This window comes from Tamandua tetradactyla, chromosome 8 (assembly GCF_023851605.1).
Source record: "Tamandua tetradactyla isolate mTamTet1 chromosome 8, mTamTet1.pri, whole genome shotgun sequence".
In the NCBI taxonomy this organism is placed as follows: Eukaryota; Metazoa; Chordata; class Mammalia; order Pilosa; family Myrmecophagidae; genus Tamandua; species Tamandua tetradactyla.
Genome location: NC_135334.1, coordinates 92509681 through 92532075, shown reverse-complemented (window position 1 = coordinate 92532075; position 22395 = coordinate 92509681). Strand labels below are relative to the sequence as shown.

The 22395-nt window shown below is 37.5% G+C and overlaps 1 protein-coding gene across 1 annotated transcript in view; it reads left to right on the top strand.

Annotated features, from left to right (window-relative positions):
- The window catches only part of PIK3C2A (phosphatidylinositol-4-phosphate 3-kinase catalytic subunit type 2 alpha), a 195882-nt gene that overhangs the window by 133908 nt on the left and 39579 nt on the right, over nucleotides 1-22395 (top strand). The window contains exons 20-22 of the mRNA XM_077114133.1: nucleotides 5053-5157; nucleotides 6715-6807; nucleotides 12250-12379. Of these exons, the coding sequence (XP_076970248.1) occupies nucleotides 5053-5157; nucleotides 6715-6807; nucleotides 12250-12379 (328 nt within the window). The remainder of the gene's footprint in view (nucleotides 1-5052; nucleotides 5158-6714; nucleotides 6808-12249; nucleotides 12380-22395) is intronic.

Below are 22395 nucleotides of genomic sequence, written 5' to 3'. Positions count from 1 at the left end.
ATTATTGATTTCCAACTTCATTCCTTTATGATCTGAGAAAGTGTTTTGTATGGTTTCAATCTTTTTAAATTTATTGAGACTTGCTTTGTGACCCAGCATATGGTCTATTCTTGAGAATGATCCATGAACACTTGAGAAGAAGGTGTATCCTGCTGTTGTGGGGTGTAATGTTCTATAAATGCCTGTTAATTCTAGCTCATTTATTGTATTATTCAAATTCTCTGTTTCTTTATTGATCCTTTGTCTAGATGACGGGGAAATGAAAACTATTTCAGACAAAAAAATCACTAAGAGAATTTGTGACTATGAGACAGGCTCTGCATGAAATAGTGAAGGGAGCACTAGAGATAGACAGGGACAAGACAGGAGAGAGAGGTGTGGAAAAGAGTGTAGAAATGAAGACTATCAGCAAAGATAAAAAGAAGAAAAATTAGATATGAATATAAAATCCACACCCCTTACCCCTCCCTTTAATTGATCACTAGCATTTCAAGCTACTAAATTTATTTTAACATTTCATTGTATTATTCAAATTCTATTATTATTTATTTATTTTTTATCCATATGTTTTACTTGTCTGTCGGTAAGGTAGATGAAAGGAGCAACAGACACAAGGTTTTCACAATCACATAGTCCCATTGCAAAAGCTATATCTTTATACAATCATCTTCAAGAAATGTGGCTACTGGAACACAGCTCTACATTTTCAGGCAGTTCCCTCTAGCCTCTCCATTACACCTTAACTAAAAAGGTGATACCTATATTATGCATAAGAATAACCTCCACTGGGTCAAGCCTACTTAAAATTAGGCCTAAGAGTCACCCCCAAGTGAACCTCTTTTTTGCTCAGATGTGGCCTCTCTCTCCAGCCAACACATCAAGTAAACTCACCACCCTCCCCCTGTCTACATGAGACATGACCCCCAGGGGGTGTGGACCTTCCTGGCAACATGGGACAGAAATCCTAGAATGAGCTGAGACTCAGCATCAAGAGATTGAGAATACCCCAAGAATGAGTTGAGACTCAGCATCAAGAGACTGAGAAAACCTTCTCAACTAAAAGGGGAAAGAGTGAAATGAGACAAAATAAAGTGTCAATGGCTGAGAGATTCCAAACAGAATTGAGAGGTTATCCTGGAGGTTATTCTTACGCATTAAATAGATGTCACCTTGCTAGTCAAGATGTAATGGAGAAGCTGGAGGGAACAGCTTGAAAATGTAGAGCTGTGTTCCAGTAGCTGTGTTTCTTGAAGATGATTATATAATGATATAGCTTTTACAATGTGACTATGTGATTGTGAAAACCTTGTATCTGATGCTCCTTTTATCTACCTTATCAACAGGTGAGTAGAACATATGGAATAAAAATAAATAATAGGGGGAACAAATGTTAAAATAAATTTAGATTGAAATGCTAGTGATCAATGAAAGGGAGGCGTAAGGGGTATGGTATGTACGAATTTTTTTCTGTTGTCTTTTTATTTATTTTCTGAATTGATGCAAATGTTCTAAGAAATGATCATGATGATAAAAATATGCAAAAAAAATGAATAACCTCCTGGATAACCTCTCAATTCTGTTTTGAGTCTCTCAGTCATTGACACTTTATTTTGTCTCATTTTCCTCTTCCCCATTTTGGTCGAGAAGGTTTTCTCAATCCCTTAATGCTGAATCCCAGCTTATTCTAGGATTTCTGTCCCACATTACCAGGAAGGTCACATCCCTGGGAGTCATGTCCCGCATAGAATGGGGGAGGGCTGTGAGTTTGATTGTCGTGTTGGCTGAGAGACAGAGGCCATATCTGAGCAACAAAAGAAGTTCTCTTGTGGGTGACTCTTAGGCCTAATTTTAAGTAGGCATAGTCTCTCTTTTGCGGGGTTGAGTTTTCATATGAACAAACCCCAAGATTGACTGCTCAGTCTATTGCTTTGGTTGTCGCCACTGCTTTTGAGAAGATCAAGAATTCTCCACTTGGGGGAATTTGAAATTTACCCCTTTCTCATCATTCCCCCAAGGGGACTTTGCATCCCCTTCATTTTTGAAGGAGAATTTTGCTGGATATAGAATTCTTGATTGGCAGTTTTTCTTTTTCAGTATCTTAAATGTATCATTCCACTGTCTTCTTGCCTCCAAGGTTTCTGTTGAGAAATCTACACGTAGTCCTATTGGGCTTCCCTTGTATGTGATAAATTTTTTTCTCTTGCTGCTTTCAAGATTCTCTTTCTTTTTGACATCCGACATTCTGATTAGTAAGTGTCCTGGAGTATGTCTGTTTGGATCTATTCTGTTTGAGGTACTCTGCACTTCTTGGATCTGTAATTTTAAGTCTTTCCTAAGAGTTGGGAAATTTTCAGTGATAATTTCATCCATTAGTTTTTCTCCTCCTTTTCCCTTCTCTTCTCCTTCTAGGACACCCACAACATGTATATTCGTGTGCTTCATGTTATCATTCAATTCCCTGAGTCCCTGCTCATATTTTTCCATTCTTTTCCTTATATTTTCTTTTGCTTGTCAGATTTCATATGTCCCATTCTCCAGTTCACTAATCCTATCTTCTCCCTCTTTAAATCTAACATTGTAGGTTTCCATTGTTCTTTTCATCTCTTCTGCTGTACCTTTCCCGTAAGTTCAGTGATTGGTTTAGACTTAGGATTTCTTCTTTTTGTTCGTTCCTTTCTTTCTTTATATCCTCCCTCGGTTCATTGATTTGCTTTTTGATGAGGTTTTCCATGTCTGTTCAAATATTCTGAATCAATTGTTTCAACTCCTGTATGTCATTTGAATTGTTGGTTTGTTCCTTTGACTGGGCCATATCTTCAATTTTCCTAGTATGATTTGTTATTTTTTGCTGGCATCTAGGCTTATAATTTCCTTGATTAGTTTATTCTGGAGATTGTTTTCACTTTTTTTACCTAGGATTTTCTTGCTGGATGATTCTTTTGTCTTCGTGTTCTTTGGCATTCAGTTCTGCTTATTCGAGACCTCTAGCTTAGGTTTTGTTTAACAGATCAGAGGTTTACAGTTCTTGTTTTCTGTAACCCTCCCTGTATGGTGCCTTCCCCCCCCTCCCCCCTTAGGAGTGTCTGCTTGGGCCTTAGAGAACCCATTCATCTTTTCCCAGACCAAAATGGCCTCCTCTCAGGAGGAAAGAATCACCTGCGTCAGTTTTCCCTGAGGGTGAGACCAAGCAGGTTGAAAGACTTTCCTGTGAAACCTCTGGACTTGGTGTTTTTCCTATCTTTCCCAGTATGTGGCACTTTCTGCCTGCGGGTCCCACCAGCATAATGTAATGCGGTACCTTTAACTTCAGTAGACTCTCCCTCCCTTCAGGGGGTGTGGTTGAGACAGAGGAGAAGTTGTGGGCTGGCTTTAATAGCTTCAGTTTTCTAGACCCTGGGTCTAAATTCCTTGAGAAAGGGATTCCACCTGATCTGGGCCCCACCCCTCTCCTGGGGAAGGTACAGCCCCCAGACAAACTCTCAAACAAGCTTAATTCTGCCCATGCCTGGGGCAGTTGGAACCTGAGAATCCATGCAGCTGTATCCAAAGAGCAGTCAAGCCTTAGAAATACAGCCACAAAAAAGAAAAGAAAAAAAAATGCTTTTCAGAGCAGGATCCCTGTTCCTTGGGCTTGCCAATAAAGAGCTTATATTGGTACATTGCTCTGTGTATCTCCAGATCCTATGTGCCCCCTTCTTTCATTCAGGGCCCAGACCCTTTCAAGTATTTTGTGCTGTCCAATCCAAAAAACCTCTGGTTTTGGTTTTTTTTTTTTTCTTTTCCTGGCAGCCCTGCCCACTTTGCACAGGGGCGAAAATCACAACCTCAACTTTTGCTCAAGGTTCCGCTGAACTGGGGGCCTGTTTTTAGTGATCAGAATTTGTTAATTAATTCCACAATTGGAGCTTAGTTTTGCTTAGCCCCTGCTGCTGGTAAAATCTCTTTCCTTTCCCTTCTGGGAAACAGCCTGTGGGGAAAAGCAGCTGGCTCCTAGCGGCTTGGGGAACTCACGGTTCTGGGTGGGCTCGCGACTGGTCCAGTTTGTCCAGAATCTGGTACCCTGTGCGTCCGGTCACTGACATGGCCCCAGCAGTTGTTCTGTACTGTTCCTGGCTATTTACTAGCTGCTCTGGAGGATGAACTAAATCCCACCTCTCACTAAGCCACCATCTTGGTCACCTTTGTAGTAAGTTTGAAGTTGGGAAATATGAATCCTACAATGTTGCTCTTCTTTTTCAAGATCATTTTGGCTTTTGGGAAAATTATAAGGGGGGGTTATTTTTCTTTATCTTGGAGAATTCATACCAGTACATATAGTTACACTTCATTTTTCTTAATGGTTGTATATTACGTGATCTATAAACTATGAGCCATTGCCTCTATGTAGATTGTTTCCATTTTTTCCCCTTTTCTAACAGCGCTATATTGAATTTTAACATAAAGCTTTTGCATCTTTGTTAGTATTTCTTTATAGGATATTCCTATAAGAGAATAGGTAAGTCAAGGGCTATGTACATTTTTAGTTATGATAGTTTTTCTGCTAGATCGCTTTCCAAAAAGTGCTATGCCTACATACACCTCCCTTTGCCCCACAGTAATTATGAAAGGATCCCCATCCTCTTGCTTGTTTTGGATGTTACCTTAACTTTTATGTGGCAGATGAAAAATTGCATCTTATTTTTGTTTAATTTGTATTTTTTAATTATTAGTGACGTTTAACATTTTTATATATTTGGTTGACCAAAATATATTAATATTTAAATATTAAATAATATTTGATATATTAAATTTTGTGTTAATATTTAAAAATATAAATATAGGGGATATAATTACAGCCTTTGCCCATTCTAATTTTGTATTTATAACAAAAATTAACTCTCTTTAGCAAAAACTTTTTTTAACCATTTTAAAAGTGGGTATTTTATAATAAAACACCTCCTTTAGTTGTAATTTAAGAAAAGTATTCCTTAGAATTGTGTCTGTAGCATAATTTTGTTTCAAAACAGATTCTTCATTTTCATTTATACCTGAATTATCAATCTTTTTCCTTAGGTTGTCCTCCAAAGAAGTATGGAACGAGTACAGTCCTTTTTTCTAAGAAATAACTGCCGTCTCCCTCTCAATCCAAGTCTTGTTGCAAAGGAATTAAATATTAAGGTGAAATATTAAAATGTACTACATTTTTAAATAATTCATTGAAAAAAGGCAATTTGGCAGGTATATTTAAGGCAAAAGAGGCTAAAATCTGCATTTGTTTGTTATAAGTATGTATGGATGTCTGGTTTACATTTATCTACATTATGATATTAAAAATCATTTCTAAAAGAAAAACAAAGTAAAATTATTTGCCACCTCAAAATAAATAATTATCTACGGTGGTATAACAGCTACATGAGTCAGATGTTGTAATTCCAGTGATAAGACTGCTGAGACTCAAAGGCTTTTCTCCACTTGTGAAAGAACATAGAGACTCTTACTAAATTTATAGCACTTTTTAGAGCTATCAGAAAGTAATTGAACTTTTCTCAGCTGCTGCTAAGGTGCTTGGTTCTTCTGAGGAAGCTAAGGCCAGGTTGGGTTGAGACCCTCGCTTCATCTGGCAACAGCCCAGTAGCTACCTGCTCAGCCCTGGCCCACCCTATGGCCTCTGTCTTTGAGCTTGTCTGCATATTCTTAATCCTCATCCTCCATGACAATGAGGTCACCATCACAGTGGATAAGATTAATGCCCTCATTAAAGCAGCTGTTGTTACTATTGAACTTTTCTGTCCTGGCTTGTTTGCAAAAATCTTGACCATTGTCAAGATTGATAACCTCATCTGCAATGTAGGACTGGTATACCTGTCCCAGAGCCCCATCCACCACTGATTTTTTCAACTAAACCCCGTCCAACACTGATCTTTTTAACTAAATCCATTTGGTGACATGTTCAGCAAGAGCTGAAATTTCTTTAATGTGCGTTCAGCAAATGCAAAAAATTAATTCATCCATTTAATGTCCCTGTGATTTTGAAAGGCCAGAGTAAAAATTATCCAAAGAAGTCTCTCAAATTGGGTGTCTTCTTTTTTTTTTTTTACTTCAATTAACATATGGCTACCCTATATTGAGATTTAACTGCTGGTGCTTGAGTGGTATAATTATGTCACTGGGGGAAATTTTACATTTCTCCTGTGGGTTTTGTTGTTGTTTCTTTTAAATTGGTCTTATCATCTTAAAATCAATTTTTAATCAGTTTTATTTAAACACAAGATTTAGATCTTTGCTAATGATATTGTTAAATTTTGTGTTAATATTTAATCACATGGCTAATTATTAATTATAATTGTACTATAAATAGGAGAAGTAGAGATCTCATCCTGGATGAGTGTGGTTTAGAGAAGGGATTAGAGTATCACAAGACTTAGTACACAATGGAGGGATTACATCATTTTGAAAACTCAGACTTTAAAAGTTTCTGTGTCAAGTTTTTAAGGTTTTGTTTCCCTTTCTAGAGAGTAGATAACATTTTATTCATATATGCCATTGTTAAGTTTCAAAAAATATTTCTGTAGACCTGTTATCTGCCAAACAATGCAAGAAGCTGTTCACATATGTTATTTTGTTTGCCATAATTCAAAGGAGCAAGAGAAAGAGAAAATGCCTACGACAATAAAAACCTTAATTCCATTTTTATTCCAGTGTTATCTTTCTAATTTAAATATGTTGTATTTGCAGTCATGTTCGTTTTTCAGTTCTAATGCTGTTCCCTTAAAAGTCACAATGGTAAATGCTGATCCTATGGGAGAAGAAATTAATGTCATGTTTAAGGTGAGCAAAATAGGGTTACTTTGTTTTTTATATGGCAGTTTAACAATTCTTCCATCAAATTTCTTTTCCAAAAATTACAACAATAATGAACATATCATAACTATGGACGATGAGAACTCAGCATTTAATCTTATTGAATCTCCCTTTTATGTGACCCTTTGCTTCTCCCTTGTAGCTTTCAGAAGTCACTTTTTATTTTGACATTTGGCAGTTTGATTATATGTCTCAGTGTTTGTCTCTTTGAGTTTATCCTTCTTGAAGTTTGTAGAGCATCTTGGATATGTATATTTATGTTTTTCATTAATTTGGGAGGTGTTCAGTTATTATTTCATTGAATATTTTTTCTTTTCCTTTCTCTCTGTTCTCCTGGGACTCTCATGATGACTAGACTATGCTTACTTTCTTTTTGTTTTTCTTTTCCTCAGAATGAAAAATTCCAGTTGCCTACCTTCATGTTTACTGATTGTTTTTTTCTTTCAGTTCCAGTCTGTTGTTAGCCTTCTCTAGGGCATTTTTTATTTGTTACTGTTATCTTCAGTTCTGCTTTGTTCCTTTTTGTGCTTTCTCTCTCTTTATTGATATTCTTTCTTTTTTGCCATCTGTCATTTTCTTAATTTATTTTAATTCTTTGTCTCTGCTTTCCTTTAGCCCTTTGATCACATTAATGAGAATTTTTAAAAAGTCTTTGATATATCCAATGTCTCATATTTCTCATTGATAGTTTCTAATGCTTTATCTTGCTCCTTTGTATGACCCATCATTTCTTCTTTCTTTACTTATCTTCTAATCTTTTTTTGCTTACTGGACATTTTAATATTTTAATATATTAACTCTGGCATTTAGTCACTGAGTCATCTGTCCCTTAAAGTTCCAGCTAGTGTTATGACGAGATTTCCTTGAATGCCTGGACCTAACAAAAGAGAAGAAAAGACCTTTCTTGGGCTTTGCAGATTGCCATGTTCATGTGCTATCTTTCTGAGTTTAGCCATTGTAGCAATGGGTCTAAGAACAGCCTGAGGTGAAAGCAAAGTCTTCCCAGCCTTTTCTGAGCATTTCACTAGTTCTGAGTATCTGTGTGTGGCTTTAGGAATTATTCCTTTTTACATGGATTGAAATGTCCCTGTATCCCCTAGGAAATAGTCTTTCCTGCATTTTCTGGGTAATATATTATATGTCTTAAAGCTGGAAATCCTTTGTCCTAGTAGCTGCAGTTTAATTGCTTTCTTACACATATTGACTGTCCTATGGTCTGATTCTGCATGCTGGGCACATTCTGAGACAGCAAGCCTGTGATGAGTATCTTGGTTCAGTATTTCACACTGTCACCGGACATACTGATAAAAACATATATACACCCTAGTATATGCATAAAGATTACTCTGCTTCCTCTGTAATTGGGACTAGGGACCTGCAGAGCCCTGGTTGACTTTGCACTGAGCCAGGAAGTGGGAAAGGAAAGGGCCAGCAATGACTCCATGAGTTTTTTCACTGTTTTAATGTTGCCTTTTTCTTAATTCAGTGCCTGCCCAATTACTGCAACCCTTTAACTGTTTTTTTTTTCTTTTTTGCACTTTGAGATAGGTGTTTTTACTTCTTGTTTAAAATTTACATAGTGGTATGGAACTCTGGAACCACTTATTGCCCTATCTTGGTTATGTACTCCTCCCCCATTCTAAATCTTTATTGTTTTGAGGTGTATCTCTCTGTATAGCTTTTTAATGGCTTCTGTATTTATTACATTATATCACAGTCTACTGATATTATCATTTTACTAGTTTAAGTATAGGAGTCTTACCTCAAGTTCCTTTACCTTCTTTTTATAATTGTGATGAATATTTCTTCAGTATACATTTAGAACGACATCAGTGTTATAATTTTTGCTTCAACCGTAAAACATAATTTATATAACTCAAGAGAAAAAGGAGAGTCATTTACCTTATGTTAGCTTAACATATTCTATCTTCTTTCTTATTGTTTCAGGGTCCCCAGTTTTATCATTTCCTTTGTTTAAAGAACTTCCTTTGCCATTCTTTTAGGATAGGTCTGTTGGTGACGAATTCTCTTAGTTTTTCTTCATCTGAGAACGTCTTGATTTCCCCTTCATTCCCAGTGGCGATATTCACTGGATATAGGGTTGACAGTTCTTTTCTTTCGACAGCTGAAGAATGTGCCCCTTTCTTCTGCCTTCCATGGTGTCTCATTAGAAGTCCGCTGATATTTATGTTGTTTCTCCCTCTAGGCAAAGCTGTCCTTTCTTTCTCCCTGCTTAAAAGATTTTTTTCTTTGTCTTTAGTTTTCAGATGTTTGGTTATGATGTCTTGTATGGATTTCTTTGGATTTATCCTGTGTGGGGGCTTACTTGTCTTCTTGAATCTGTAAGTTTGTGTTTTTTTGCCAAATTTGGGAAGTTTCTAGCCATTATTTCCTTGGGTATTATTTCAGCCCCACCTCCTTCATCTTGTCTTTTGGGATTTCTGTGGTACAAATGTTAGCCCTTTAGTTATAGTCCCAGAAGTCCTAGAAGCTCTGTTCACATTTTTTTCCTGTGCGTTCTCTCTCTACTGTTCATATTGGGTAATTTCTATTTTCTCTTCCAGTTTACTGGTTCTTTCCTGTGTTGCCTGCATTTTGCTATGGAGCCCAATGTAGAATCATTGAGTTTTTTATATTTGGGTTTTGTATTTTTCAGTTCTAAAATTTCCATTTGGTTCTTAATATCTTTGCTGAGATATTCTATTTTTTCATTTGTTTCCAGTGTGCTCATAATTGCTTGTTGAAGCACTTTTTATGATGGCTGCTTTAAAGTCTTTGTCAAATAATTCTAACATCTTTGTTATCTCAATGTTGGCGTCTATTTATTGTCTTTTTTTTAAATTCAGTTTTAGATCTTCCTGGTTCTTTGTATGAATGATTTTTTTTTGTTATAAAAATCTGGACGTTTTGGGTATTGTGTTATGAGAAGCTGGATCTTAATTACATTGTTTTAGCTGGTTTCTGCCACCACTGTTGCATGGGAAGGGTAGGTATTGCTTCCTTATTGCCAGATGGAGTTAAAGGTCCAGGTGCCTCATTTGCCCTCGGATAATACTTCAGATAGGGATACTCCTCATGATTGCTGGATGTGGGTGGGCATTCCAGCTCCTTATTAGGTCTCCATTGATTGGGAGGAAGGAGCACCTCATTCCTATTTCCTATGTGACTTGACTATTTCTTATGTGGCCACCATGGGAGGAAACAGTATGGCTTTGTTACCACTGAGGTGGTGAAGATCTTGACTCTCCTAGGGGTAAGGTAGTGAATTCATTATCACTTGGTAGTGATGAAGATTTCAGCTCCCTGTTAGGCCTTCTCTGACATCACTCTTGCTGTGGAAATTATAGATTCTCATGGCAGCCTGGTGCAGGTGAAAGTCCAGGCTACTCCCGTGGCCTTTACTGGCATGGATTGGGGTGGGGCAACAGTTTTTTCGGTGGTGTTTGGCTGGAGTAGAAGGGTTATCATATAAAAGTCTTCTTTTACAGCCCAGGTTGCTGGGCTGCCCTTGTCCTAGTTCTTAGGCTAGAGAGGGCAGGCTTTTGTTGGGGCTTTTTTTTTTTTTCTTTTCTCTGCAGCCATTGATATTTCTGGGCTGCTGCCTTGTACGCCTCCAGGTCTGCGATATATAACACAAAACGAAAACCCTAGGAATTCACCACTCTATTATTTCTTGGGTCCCAAGGTCCCTAGCCCATCTGTCTTCTCTAATCTACCTATCAGAGTCTTCTTAAATTTGCTTATATATAATGTCAGAGGCTTTTAATTCTGTTTAGGGGAAAGAATAGGCAAAAGTATGTCTACTTCATCTTCCTGGAAGTGATGAAAGTGAAAGTTTCCCAAGGGTTAACATTTTTTATAAGTTTCCCAATGCAAGAACATTGTAAGTCTTTCCATTTATTCAGCTTTTGTATTGGTAATTTATAATCATGTTTACAGGTGGGATTTCTAGAAAGGACAGTACATTCATTTGGAAAACTGTATAGACTTTGTTGATGATTTCTTCTTGCCCTGTAATAGTGCTTCATAATAGTCAGAGAAATTTATACTTTTCAGAATCTACCAATCCAGGCCACTCAGCTTATAGAATACTACTGTTACTGTGATTTAAGAAATTTAGGCTAAACTATACATCAGAATTGAAGCATTTTTATATACTGTCCTGCATGGAATCCATGAGATTGGCCTCACTCAGAAGCAGCACAACCAGTATGCTAAACAATGAGTTGCTTCTTTTTAGAAGCATAGAGAAGAGGCTCAGGCAGCATGGTTACAAGAATTGGTTATGGAGTCAGACTGTGTGGGTTTGAGTTTTGGTTCCAGTAGGTGTGGCCTTGAGATAAGTTACTTAAGCTTCTTTTTTCATCTGTAAAATGCAGTAGTAATAAGGCCTACCTTTTAAGAGTATAATGGGAATATAGACATTTTCTGTATCCTTCTCCCTTATACTCTGCCGTTTCAAACTCAATGTCCAGAAATATAAAAAAATAATTAGAGAACAAAAAGAAATAAAAGAATGAGAGGATCGTATGTAGCCCATGACAAACTCTGGATCTGTCCTGTAACTACTTGTTGAAGAGTCCTTTGAAAACTATTGCTTTATTTCTTTGCTTTGTATATATGTTATGCTATACAATAAAAAAGTTTAAAGAAAAATGAAATAAAAGAATACCATCAATTTATCTACATTTTTCAGACTAGAGAGAGGCTAACACTTGTAGTATTAAAGAAATCATGCCTAAGCTCTAGCCAAAGAACCTTATTTTTTATCATTATCTACCCATGAGTAAGAGCTATAGCTTAGTAGATCTTCAGTTTTGTGCTCTTATATATCTGAGAAATGAACGCCTAGAGATGAATACTGAAGTTCAAACTTTCTGGCATTTATCATTTTAAATTTTAAATAATTAAAATTTATTGGACAGGGTGGTGCAATGGTGGCTCCGGAGCAGAATTCTTACCTGCCATGCCTGAGGGCCAGGTTTGATTCCTGGTGCCTGCCCATGCAAAAAACAAAAAGGTATTAAAAAAAATTTATTGGCCATGTAGTATGTGATTTACATATATTAACTCATTTAACCATTACATGAAAACCCTGTAAGCTGCTGGAGACCCAGGTTCGATTCCTGGTGCCTGCCCATGCAAAAACAATAACAACAACAACAGCAAAAACCCAATGAGCTAGGTAGTTGTCCCCATTTTATAGATTAGGAAACTGAGAGATGAAGGGATTAAGTAACTCTCTCAAGAATGCCACAGAAGAATAAAAGGCAGTTCTTAACTTTTTTTTCGCTATCCCTAACTTCCTTTCCTATTTTTACAACCTTCTCCCTATAGCGTGTATAGTTTGTAATCTATTAAATCTTTTGGGAAAGTTACAAGTTTTACTTTTGTTTCCTTGATCTCAAGGTTGGTGAAGATCTACGGCAAGATATGTTAGCTTTGCAGATGATAAAGATTATGGACAAAATATGGCTTAAAGAGGGACTGGATCTGAGGATGGTTATTTTCAAATGTCTCTCAACTGGCAGAGATAGAGGTAAGTTTAATAGCTTGTGTCTTGATATCGTATTTCCTTTTCTAGTGAACTTAGCTTTGGGTGTTAACTGTTCTAAGGCTCCTGATGCATAGCAGGCAGGTACACCAATGATCTCAGTTGTTCCCTATTTTACTCTAGTATTATTTCATTGATTCGGTTGCTCATGGTTAAATCTCTTTAAGAAAAAAAAAAAGAAAGAAAAAACCTCAGTGAACAACCCTCATAAATAAATGCCTTACAGTAACCAAGGGTTTCTATTAAGGACCACAAGAAGGCTTTATGGTCTTTAGCTTTTGAACTTAAAACCGACTTTGCTTTCATTTCTGCAAAATAAATTAGCAGTTACAAAGTTTTCCTACTAAGAGCATACCTCCTCTTATTATTTGTTGAATAAATTCAGTTTTTTTTACTATGTATGTAAACTGAAAATACTGCTGCCTTCATATAATGTGATAAATGAGATAATGATTAGAAAACAAGCCAGTAACTGATACATTATATAGTCTCAATAAATGGCAGCAGTTATCATTGTTGTTATTCAACAAATATTTATTGCATGTTTATCATCTGCAAAATGCTAAGAGCATGTAGTGCTGCTTACATTCTATAATATAGTAATTAAAGATGTAATCAAGTAATTAGAAAATGTTTTAATAAGCTAAGAGATGTAAGAGAATTACAAGGACAATGTTGTGGGGTTTCAAAGGAGGGAATGATCATCTGTTGATTGGTGGGAATAAATGCTTCAAAGATTCTAATCATAAGCTCCAGGAAGTCATCTGAAAGATTATCTTATTTAATTATCCTTGTAATGTCTACTATTCGGTTTATGTTTGAACACTTACACTGAAGGGAATTCACTGCATTTCAAGGTAGTCCATCTGATCCTGTATAGCTCTGAAAGCGGTAGAGTTCTTTTTTGTATTCAGGTGAATGAGAAGTGTCTCCACTTCCAACCAATGGCTCTAATTCTCTTTGTAGAGTATCATATAACTAAGTTGAATTCCTCTTCCATGTGATAAGATGAAGAATATTTTGGCTTTCTCAGATCATGAATTCCAAATTCCGTGTCCATTTGTTACATGTCACTTTAAATTCCCTTATCACCTGATTGTTCTCTTTGAAAAGGGCTCAAGTAACCAGTCCATAGTCTCTAAGAATGGCATCTGGATTTTGTAGAATGCAAATAGGTGGGCAAAATACATAAATGTTGGGTTTACTTACAAATAAAATCAGTAAAAGTCTTTATCATACTACCTCCTACTTAGCAGTCTTCACTCTCCTGTACTTGTGCATTTTGTATTTTAGTCCTAAGTGTAGGGCCTTAACTATTAACTTCCTTGTTATATTTTATTACTTTTTAATCTGATTTTTATTATGTCATTGACCCTCTCTGTGTCATGAACAGATTTGAAGAGCACATATTCTGTAACTTCTGCTAAATTACTGATAAAAATATTTAGTAACAGAGGTTCAGGACCAAACCTTTTAGCATGCTAGTGTATGCTATGACGTGCAGATGACTGCTGAATCTTTAGGTTCAGTGTTTGACTTGGTTACTCATCTATTTCATTGTATTGTCAATCAGAACAGCTTTTTCCATTTTGTCCATCGGGTCTTTAAAGGCTCAAATTCCTGTTGTTTTTTTGTGTTATTTCTAAATTTGAGTCCCTACCTGTGCTAAGCATTTCACTTGTACTGTCTCACTGAAAGGTATACACTACCCTTATTTTTAAATGGACAGATCACAGCAGCCACATCCTCTGTGAAATTTTCCACAACCATTTCAGTCTATAATAATCTCTCCCTTCCCTGAACTCAGCAATTGCCTTTAGTAATCTCCAGCCATTTGCCTGCTTGATTTTACTGTGCTTAGTTTTTTCATTCTGCTCATTTAGTGTCTTCCCCACTGGATTGATTGTCTGGGGATAGGGACTGTAACTTATATAGTACTACTTCTCTGTATATCCTATGACTTTAGTCCAATATTTTGTACATAGTAAGTATGAATATTTAATGCTGAAATTAGAAATTTATATATATATATATTAAATTTTTGATTAGATGTGGTTTCGGAATCAAGAAGGAGGTCCCCATTGAAAACAGATGTCATTGTGATCTATAAACTAGATGGTGCAATGAACACAACAAAAAATTCCAAATGAATTCATTCTGCCATGTGTGACCAAACCACTGTGATTAGAATGTAGTCCTGCCTACTTGATTTTGGAAAGCCCTGGAGGCTTTGGCCTCTTTGATTTCTTCCAGTCTTTGAGACAGATCTGTTTCCATATCCTTTATTTTCACAGTGATGTATCACCTTGATTTTATAACTATATACATAAACTCTTTTTTAATTTTATAAATAATATATGCTAAAAATAAAAGATCCAAACAGCATATAATAGAATCCTTGGCATACTCCTTCAAAAATGTAACCACTTACATAGCCTTCTGGCGATATTTGTGTATGTTTTAACATGCACATTAGTCTTTTTAAATACAAAAGATAGAGTTCTGCATCTGGATTTTGTCTTCTAAAATAACATATTTTGAGATCTTTTTGCACAAAGAGATCTGCCTCACTGTATTCTGTTTTGTGGTTGTTCCATAATTTATTTGTTTGATACCTGTTTTGAAAAAATCATAGAGAAAACAAAATTGATCTGCACAGCCTTGCCTTTACATTCCAGTTAGGAAGACAAAACTGGTATTTGAGACTGAAATATATCACAAAGACAATCTTAATCTGTTCTTTCCTTTGAAAGGGCTTCCTGTACTCTAAGACACTCTCATCTTGCTCAAATATATGATTAGACAAAGCTTTTTGTACTGAACTTGGACTGCATGTATCTTACAATTAACTTTACAAATGGAATTAGTATCATCTAGTTATAATTAAGAGAGCTATTCCTTGTGATGAACACAGACTGTAATACAAACTATAACATCTCAAATAGTCAAATTTAATATTTATATCTTCATTACTTTTGAAAATAAAATATAATAAAAATTTTTGATTGCTCACATTTCCTGGCATAGACTGCCAGACTTGATTTTTAAAGTGATATTTGCTTGCTTGTATCTTTTTTTTTTACATTTTTAATTGTGACATATAACGTCATCATCATCAGTGTTTCAGTAGGAAAAGAGAAGAGTTAAGGGCTAAGATTAGTTGAGGATATAATGGGGGGGAGCTTCCCAGCCCTTATAAAAGATATAAATATGCAAATCAGAGAAGCCAAATGAACTCCAAATAGAATAAATCGAAATAGGCCTACTCCAAGACACATACTAATCAGTCTGTCAGATGTTGAGGAGAAGCAGAAAATCTTGAAAGTGGCAAGAGAAAAACAGTCTACTACTGTTCTAGTTTGCTAGCTGCCAGAATGCAATATACCAGAAACAGAATGGCTTTTGAAAGGGGGAATTTAATAAGTTACAAGTTTAGCGTTCTAAGGCTGAGAAAATGTCCCAACTGAAACAAGTCTATAGAAATGTCCAATCAGAGGCATCCAGGGAAAGATACCTTAGTTCAAGAAGGCCGATGATATTCAGGGTTTCTCTCTCATCTGGAAAGGTACATGGTGAACACAGTCACGGTTCTCTCTCAGCTGGAAGGGTACATGGTGAGCAAGGTATCGTCTGCTACTTTCTCTCCTGGCTTTCTGTTTCATGAAGCTCCTGGGAGGCGTTTTCCTTCTTCATCTCCAAAGGTTGCTGGCTCGTGGACTCTCTGCTTTGTGGTGCTGCTCTTTCTGAATCTCCTATTCTCCAAAATGTTTCCTCTTTTATAGGACTCCAATAAACCAGTCAAGACCCACTCATATGGGTGGAGACATGTCGTTACCTAATCCAGTTTAACAACCACTCTTGACTAAATCACATCATCCAGGGAGATGATCTGATCAAAGTTTCAAACATACAATATTGAATAGGGATTATTCTACCTTTATGAAATGGGATTTTGATTAAAACATGGCTTTTTTAGGGGGCATACTTCCTTTCAAACCAGCACAACTACATACAAGGGAAACCACAGAAAGCTGAGTTCAGACTACTCATCTGGCACTATGGAGGCAAGAAGACAGTATATGATATATTTAAGATCCTGAAAGAGAAAGAGTTCCATCTAAGAATTCTGTACCCAAACAAACTATCCTTCAGAAGAGAGGGAGAGATTAAAATGTTCACAGACAAACAAATGATGAGGAAATTTGTCAGCATGAGACCAACCCTACAAGAAATACTAAAGACAATTCTGCTGGTTTAAAAAAAAAAAAAAAAAAAGATAGGAGAGGGAGGTCTGGAGGAGAGCACAGAATTTTAGAGTACCAATAAAGGTAACGTACTGGATTAAAGAAATTCATTTATAGTAATAACTTTGTTGATGGACTAAACTTACCAATTAAAAGATAGATTGGCAGAATAGATTAAGAAATATAAACCAGCTATACGCTCCTTTTAAGAGACTCATTTTAGATGCAGGCATACAAATACATTGAAAATGAAAGGATGGAAAAAGATGTTCCATGCAAGCTGTAATCAAAGAAAAAAAAAGGAGTCCCTATATTAATATCAGACCAAGTAGACTTTAAATGTAAAGAAATCATGAGACAAAGAAGGACATTGTATATTAATAAAAGGGACAGTTCGCCAAGAAGAAATAGCAATCATAAATGTTTATAGACAAACATTGGCAAAACTGAGGAGAGTGATAGATGTTTCAACAATAATAATAGGAGACTTCAACACACTACTATCTCTCCTCTATAGATAGAACAACTAGAGAGAGTATCAACAAGGAAATAGAGAACTTAAACAGTTTGATAAATGAATTAGACCTAACAGACTAATAATGACAGATATAGGTCGTTATATCCCCAAACACCAGGATATACATTCTTCACTAGTGCTCATGGAACAATCTCCAGGATAGAGCATATGCTGGGACACAAAACAAGTCTTTATAAATTTAAAAACATTGAAATTATTCTAAGCACTTTCTTTGATCAAAATGGAATGGGGCAGGCCACAGTGGCTCACTGGCAGAGTTCTCACCTGCCATGCTGGAGACCTGGGTTTGATTCCTGGTACCTGTCCATGCCAAAAAAAAAAGAATGAGAACTTTCACAAATATATTGAGATCAAATAACACTCTTAAACAACTACTGAGTCAAAGAAGAAACTGCTAGAGAAATCAGTAGTTATCTGAAGACAAAAGAAAATAAGAATACAACATATCAGACCTTATGGGATACAGAAAAGGCTGTGCTGAGATGGAAATTTATTGCCCTTAATGCCTATATCAAAAAAGAATAAAGAACAAAAATCGAGGACTTAACTGCTCACCTGGAGAAACTAGAGAAAGAGCAACAAACTAACCCCAAAGCAAATAGAAGAGAAATAACAAAGATTAAAGCAGAATCAAATGAATGGGTGAACAAAAGAATGATAGCAAAAATCCATAAAACCAAAAATTTGTTCTTTCACTTCTGGAGAAGATGGCGGCTTAGTAAGGCGCGCGGGTCTTAGTTCCTCCTCCAGAACAACTACTAAAGAACTAGAAACAGCACAGAACAGCTCCCGGAGCCACGATAGAGACCAAACACACAGCATACCCCATTCTGGAATGGCTGGACCGGCTAAGAGTCTCCGCTGCGGTGAGGTCCCCGAGAGGCGCACGCTTCCCTGGGCCGCGGCGGCTGGCGGCCGGAGCTCCCTCTCTCCTTCCCGGGCCGGCTGGGAGCTTTGGATCGGATTCCCCAAGCCGCGGCGGCCAGCGCCCCTCCCCACGCGCGGCTTCCTGGGCCAGCTGGGAGCCTTGGAGCGGCGGTCCCCCAACCCGCGGTGGCCAGCGACCGGAGCCCCTTCCACACACGCGGCTTCCCGGGCCGGCTGGGAGATTTGGATCGGCGGTTCCCCAAGCCACGGCGGCCGGCGCCCCTCCCCCATGCGCGGCTTCCCGGGCCGGCTGGGAGCCTCGGAAAAGCGGTCCGCCAAGCCGTGGTGGCCGGCGACCGCAGCCACTTCCACACATGCGGCTTCCCAGGCTGGCTGGGAGCATCCAAACAGCGGTTCCCCAAGCCACAGCAGCTGGCGCCCCTCCCCGACATGCGACTTCCCGGAGGGAAAGAAAAGAGTCTCCAACAGTAGTAGAGACTGAGCCCAACCTAACACCAATAGTGGCATTAATGAACAACTTCTGACTACTAAAAATAGGCCCGCAGCTCAGGCGAAACTGATCAAGGCGGAAATTGTCGATTGGGCTAACAGAAAAAGAGAAAAGGGGGCGAAACAGAGCCTTCTGCGGCTGTTTCTATGGAGGCTTCATTGCCTCTGGGCTCAGCGCTAGGATTTTACATAGGTTACAATTGCCCCGAACGCAGAAACAGGCTGCTTTCAGGGCTCTCTACCACCTGAATCTTCCCCGCGGGAGGGGTGAAACACAACTAAGGTGGAATTCCTCTCTCAAGGAACTCAGATCCCAGGACCTCACAATTTGAAGCCATTAAAACCATCCTACAACCTCTCCTCTGTCTCCACCACACACCCAGCAGTGAGAGTCTTCCAAAGTTAAAGGAGCCACAACATCTTTTGCTGGTGGGACCTGCAGACAGACAAGCACCAAATACTGGGCAGGATAAGAAAAACAGAGCCCAGAGACTTCACAGGAAAGTCTTTCAACCTGCTGGGTCCCACACTCAGGGAAATCTGATTAAATGCCCAGATGCCAGCAAAAAATAACAAATCACACCAGGAAAATTGAAGATATGGCCCAGTCAAAGGAACAAACCAATAGCTCAAATGAGATACAGGAGCTGAGACAACTAATTCTGAATATACGAACAGAAATGGAAAACCTCTTCAAAAGCCAAATCAATAAATTGAGGGAGGACATAAAGAAGGCATGGGATGAACAAAAAGAAGAAATGGAAAGTCTGAAAAAACAAATCACAGAACTTATGGGAATAAAAGATACAGTAGAAGAGATGAAAAAAACAATGGAAACCTACAATGGTAGATTTCAAGAGACAGAGGTTAGAATTAGTGAACTGGAGGATGGAACATCTGAAATCCAAAAAGAAACAGAAACTATAGGGAAAAGAATGGAAAAATTTAAGCAGGGGCTCAGGGAATTGAATGATAATATGAAGCGCACAAGTATGCGTGTTGTGGGTGTCCCAGAAGGAGAAGAGAAGGGAAAAGGAGGAGAAAAACTAATGGTCTTCCATTATCACTGAAAATTTCCCAACTCTTATGAAAGACCTAAATTTACAGATCCAAGAAGTGCAGCACACCCCAAAGAGAATAGACCCAAATAGGCGTTCTCCAAGACACTTACTAGTTAGAATGTCAGAGGTCAAAGAGAAAGAGAGGATCTTGAAAGCAGCAAGAGAAAAATTTGTTCTTTGAGAAAATCAATAAAATTGATGAACAACTAGCAAGGCTGAGAATGAAAAAAAAAGAGATGATGAAAATTGACAAAAATCAGAAATTGGGGGGTTTTGTTATCACAGACCCTGAAGAAATTTTTAAAAACCATAATGGGATACTGTGAACAACTATACACCAACAAACTAGAAAACTTAGATGAAATGGACAAATTCTTGGAAACCCACCAACAAGCTACACTGACTCAAGAAGAAATAGAAGATCTCAACAAACCAATCACAAGTAAAGTGATTCAATCAGTCATAAAAAAATCTTCCTACAAAGAAAAGCCCAGGGCCAAATGGGTTCACAGGAGGATTTTCTCAAATATTCCAAAAAGAAGTAACACCAATCTTGCCCAAACTTTTCCAAAAAATTGAGGAAAAAGGAACATTACCTAACTCACTTTATGAAGCTAACATCACTTTAATACCATATTGTCATGGTCAGGTTCATGTGTCAACTTGGCCAAGTAGTGGTTGGGCCAGTGCTGGCTTGTCTGTTGCGATGAGGACATTTCATAGAATTAAATCATGATCATGTCAGCTGCATCCCCAGCTGATTCCATTTGTAATCAGCCAAAGGGGCATGTTTTCTGCAATGAGTGATGCTTAATCTAATCACTGAGAGCCTTATAAGGAAGATTCAGAAGAGACAGGCTCTTCCTGTTTTAGCTGGTGAGCCTCTCCTGTGGAGTTCGTCCAGACTATCCATCAGAATCATCGGCTTCACAGCCTCCTCTGCGGATTTTGGACTCTGCGTTCCTGCGGTCATGGAGACACTTATAAATTTTATATTTGCGAGTGTTCCCTGTTGATTCTGTTTCTCTAGAGAACCCTAACTAATACATATATATATGGTATAGGAAAGCGAGACTCCAGACTAATCTCCCTAGTGAACAAAGATGCAAAAATTCTCAAGAAAATACTAATAAATTGAATTTAACAATAGTGTAAGAGAATTATATGCCATGACCAAGTGGGGTTTATACCAGAAATGCAAGGATGGTTCAATACAAGAAAATCAATTACTGTAATACAGCACGTTAACAAATCAAAAGGGAAAAATCACATGATCATCTCAGTTGATGCTGAAAAAGCATTCAACAAAATTCAACATCCTTTTTTTTGATAAAAACATTTCAAAAGGTAGGAATCAAACATAACTTCCTCAATATGATAGAGGGCATAAATGAAAAACCCATAGCCAGCATCATATTCAATGGTGAGAGACAGAAAGCTTTCCCTGTAAGACTGAGAATGAGACAAGGATGCCCTCTGTCACCACTGTTATTCTACATTGTACTAGAAGTTCTAGCTTGAGCAATCAGGCAGGAAAAAGAAATGAAAGACATCCAAATTGGAAAGGAAGAAGTAAAACTTTAATTATTTGCAGATGACGTGATTCAGAGAAATCTACAACATAGTTACTTGAGCTAATAAATTCAGCAGGGTGGTGGGATCTAAAATTAATGTGCAAAAATCAGTAACATTTCTATACACAAGCAATGATCTAGCTGAGGAGTCAGTTAAGGAAAAAATTCCATTCAAAATAACAGCTAAAAGAATCAAATACTTAGGAATGATTTTAACCAGGGACATAAAGAACTTGTACAGAGAAAACTACATAACATTGCAAAAGAAATCAAAGGAGATCTATGTAGGTGGAAAGACATTCCCTGCTCATGGATAGGAAGGCTAAATATAGTTAAAATGTCAGTTCTCCCCAAATTGATCTACCGATTCAACACAGTACCAATCAAAATTCTAACAGCCTACTTTGAAGATTTGAAAAAGGCAACTACCAAATTCATCTGGAGGAAAAGAGACCCAAATAGCTAAAAGCATCCTAAAAAAGAAGAATGAAGTGGGAGGATTAACATTCCCTGACTTTAAAACCTATTTTAAATCCACAGTGGTCAAAACAGCATGGTATTGGCACAAAGACAGAAGCATTGACCAACAGAATCAAATCAAGAGTGCAGAAATAGACCACCAAATCTACAGCCAACTGATTTTTGACAAGGCCCCCAAATCCTCCGAACTGGGGCAAAATAGTCTTTTCAATAATTGGGCATGGAAGAACTGGATATCAATAGCCAAGAGAATGAAAGAGGGCCCTTATCTTACACCCTACACAAAAATTAACTCTTCCCAGTGCCTCCCTGTGTAAACAAACAAACAACAACAAAAAAAAACCTCAAAGTGGATTAAACACCTAAATAGAAGAACTAGCACCATAAAGCTTTTAGAAGAAAATGTAGGGAAACATCTTCAAGGCCCAGTAGTAGGAGGTAGCTTCCTTAACTTGACACCCAAAGCACAAGCAGCAAAAGAAAAAAATAGATAAATGGGAATTCCTCAAAATCAAATGCATCTGCACCTCAAAAAACTTTGTCAAAAAGATGAAGAGGCAGCCAACCTAATGGGAGAAAATATTTGGAATATTAATATCATACCAGACAAAGGTTTGATTTCCTGTATATACAAAGAAATTGTACAACTAAACAACAAAAGAACAGATAACCCAATTATAAAATGGGCTAAGGATCGGAATAGGCATTTTTCTGAAGAGCAAATACT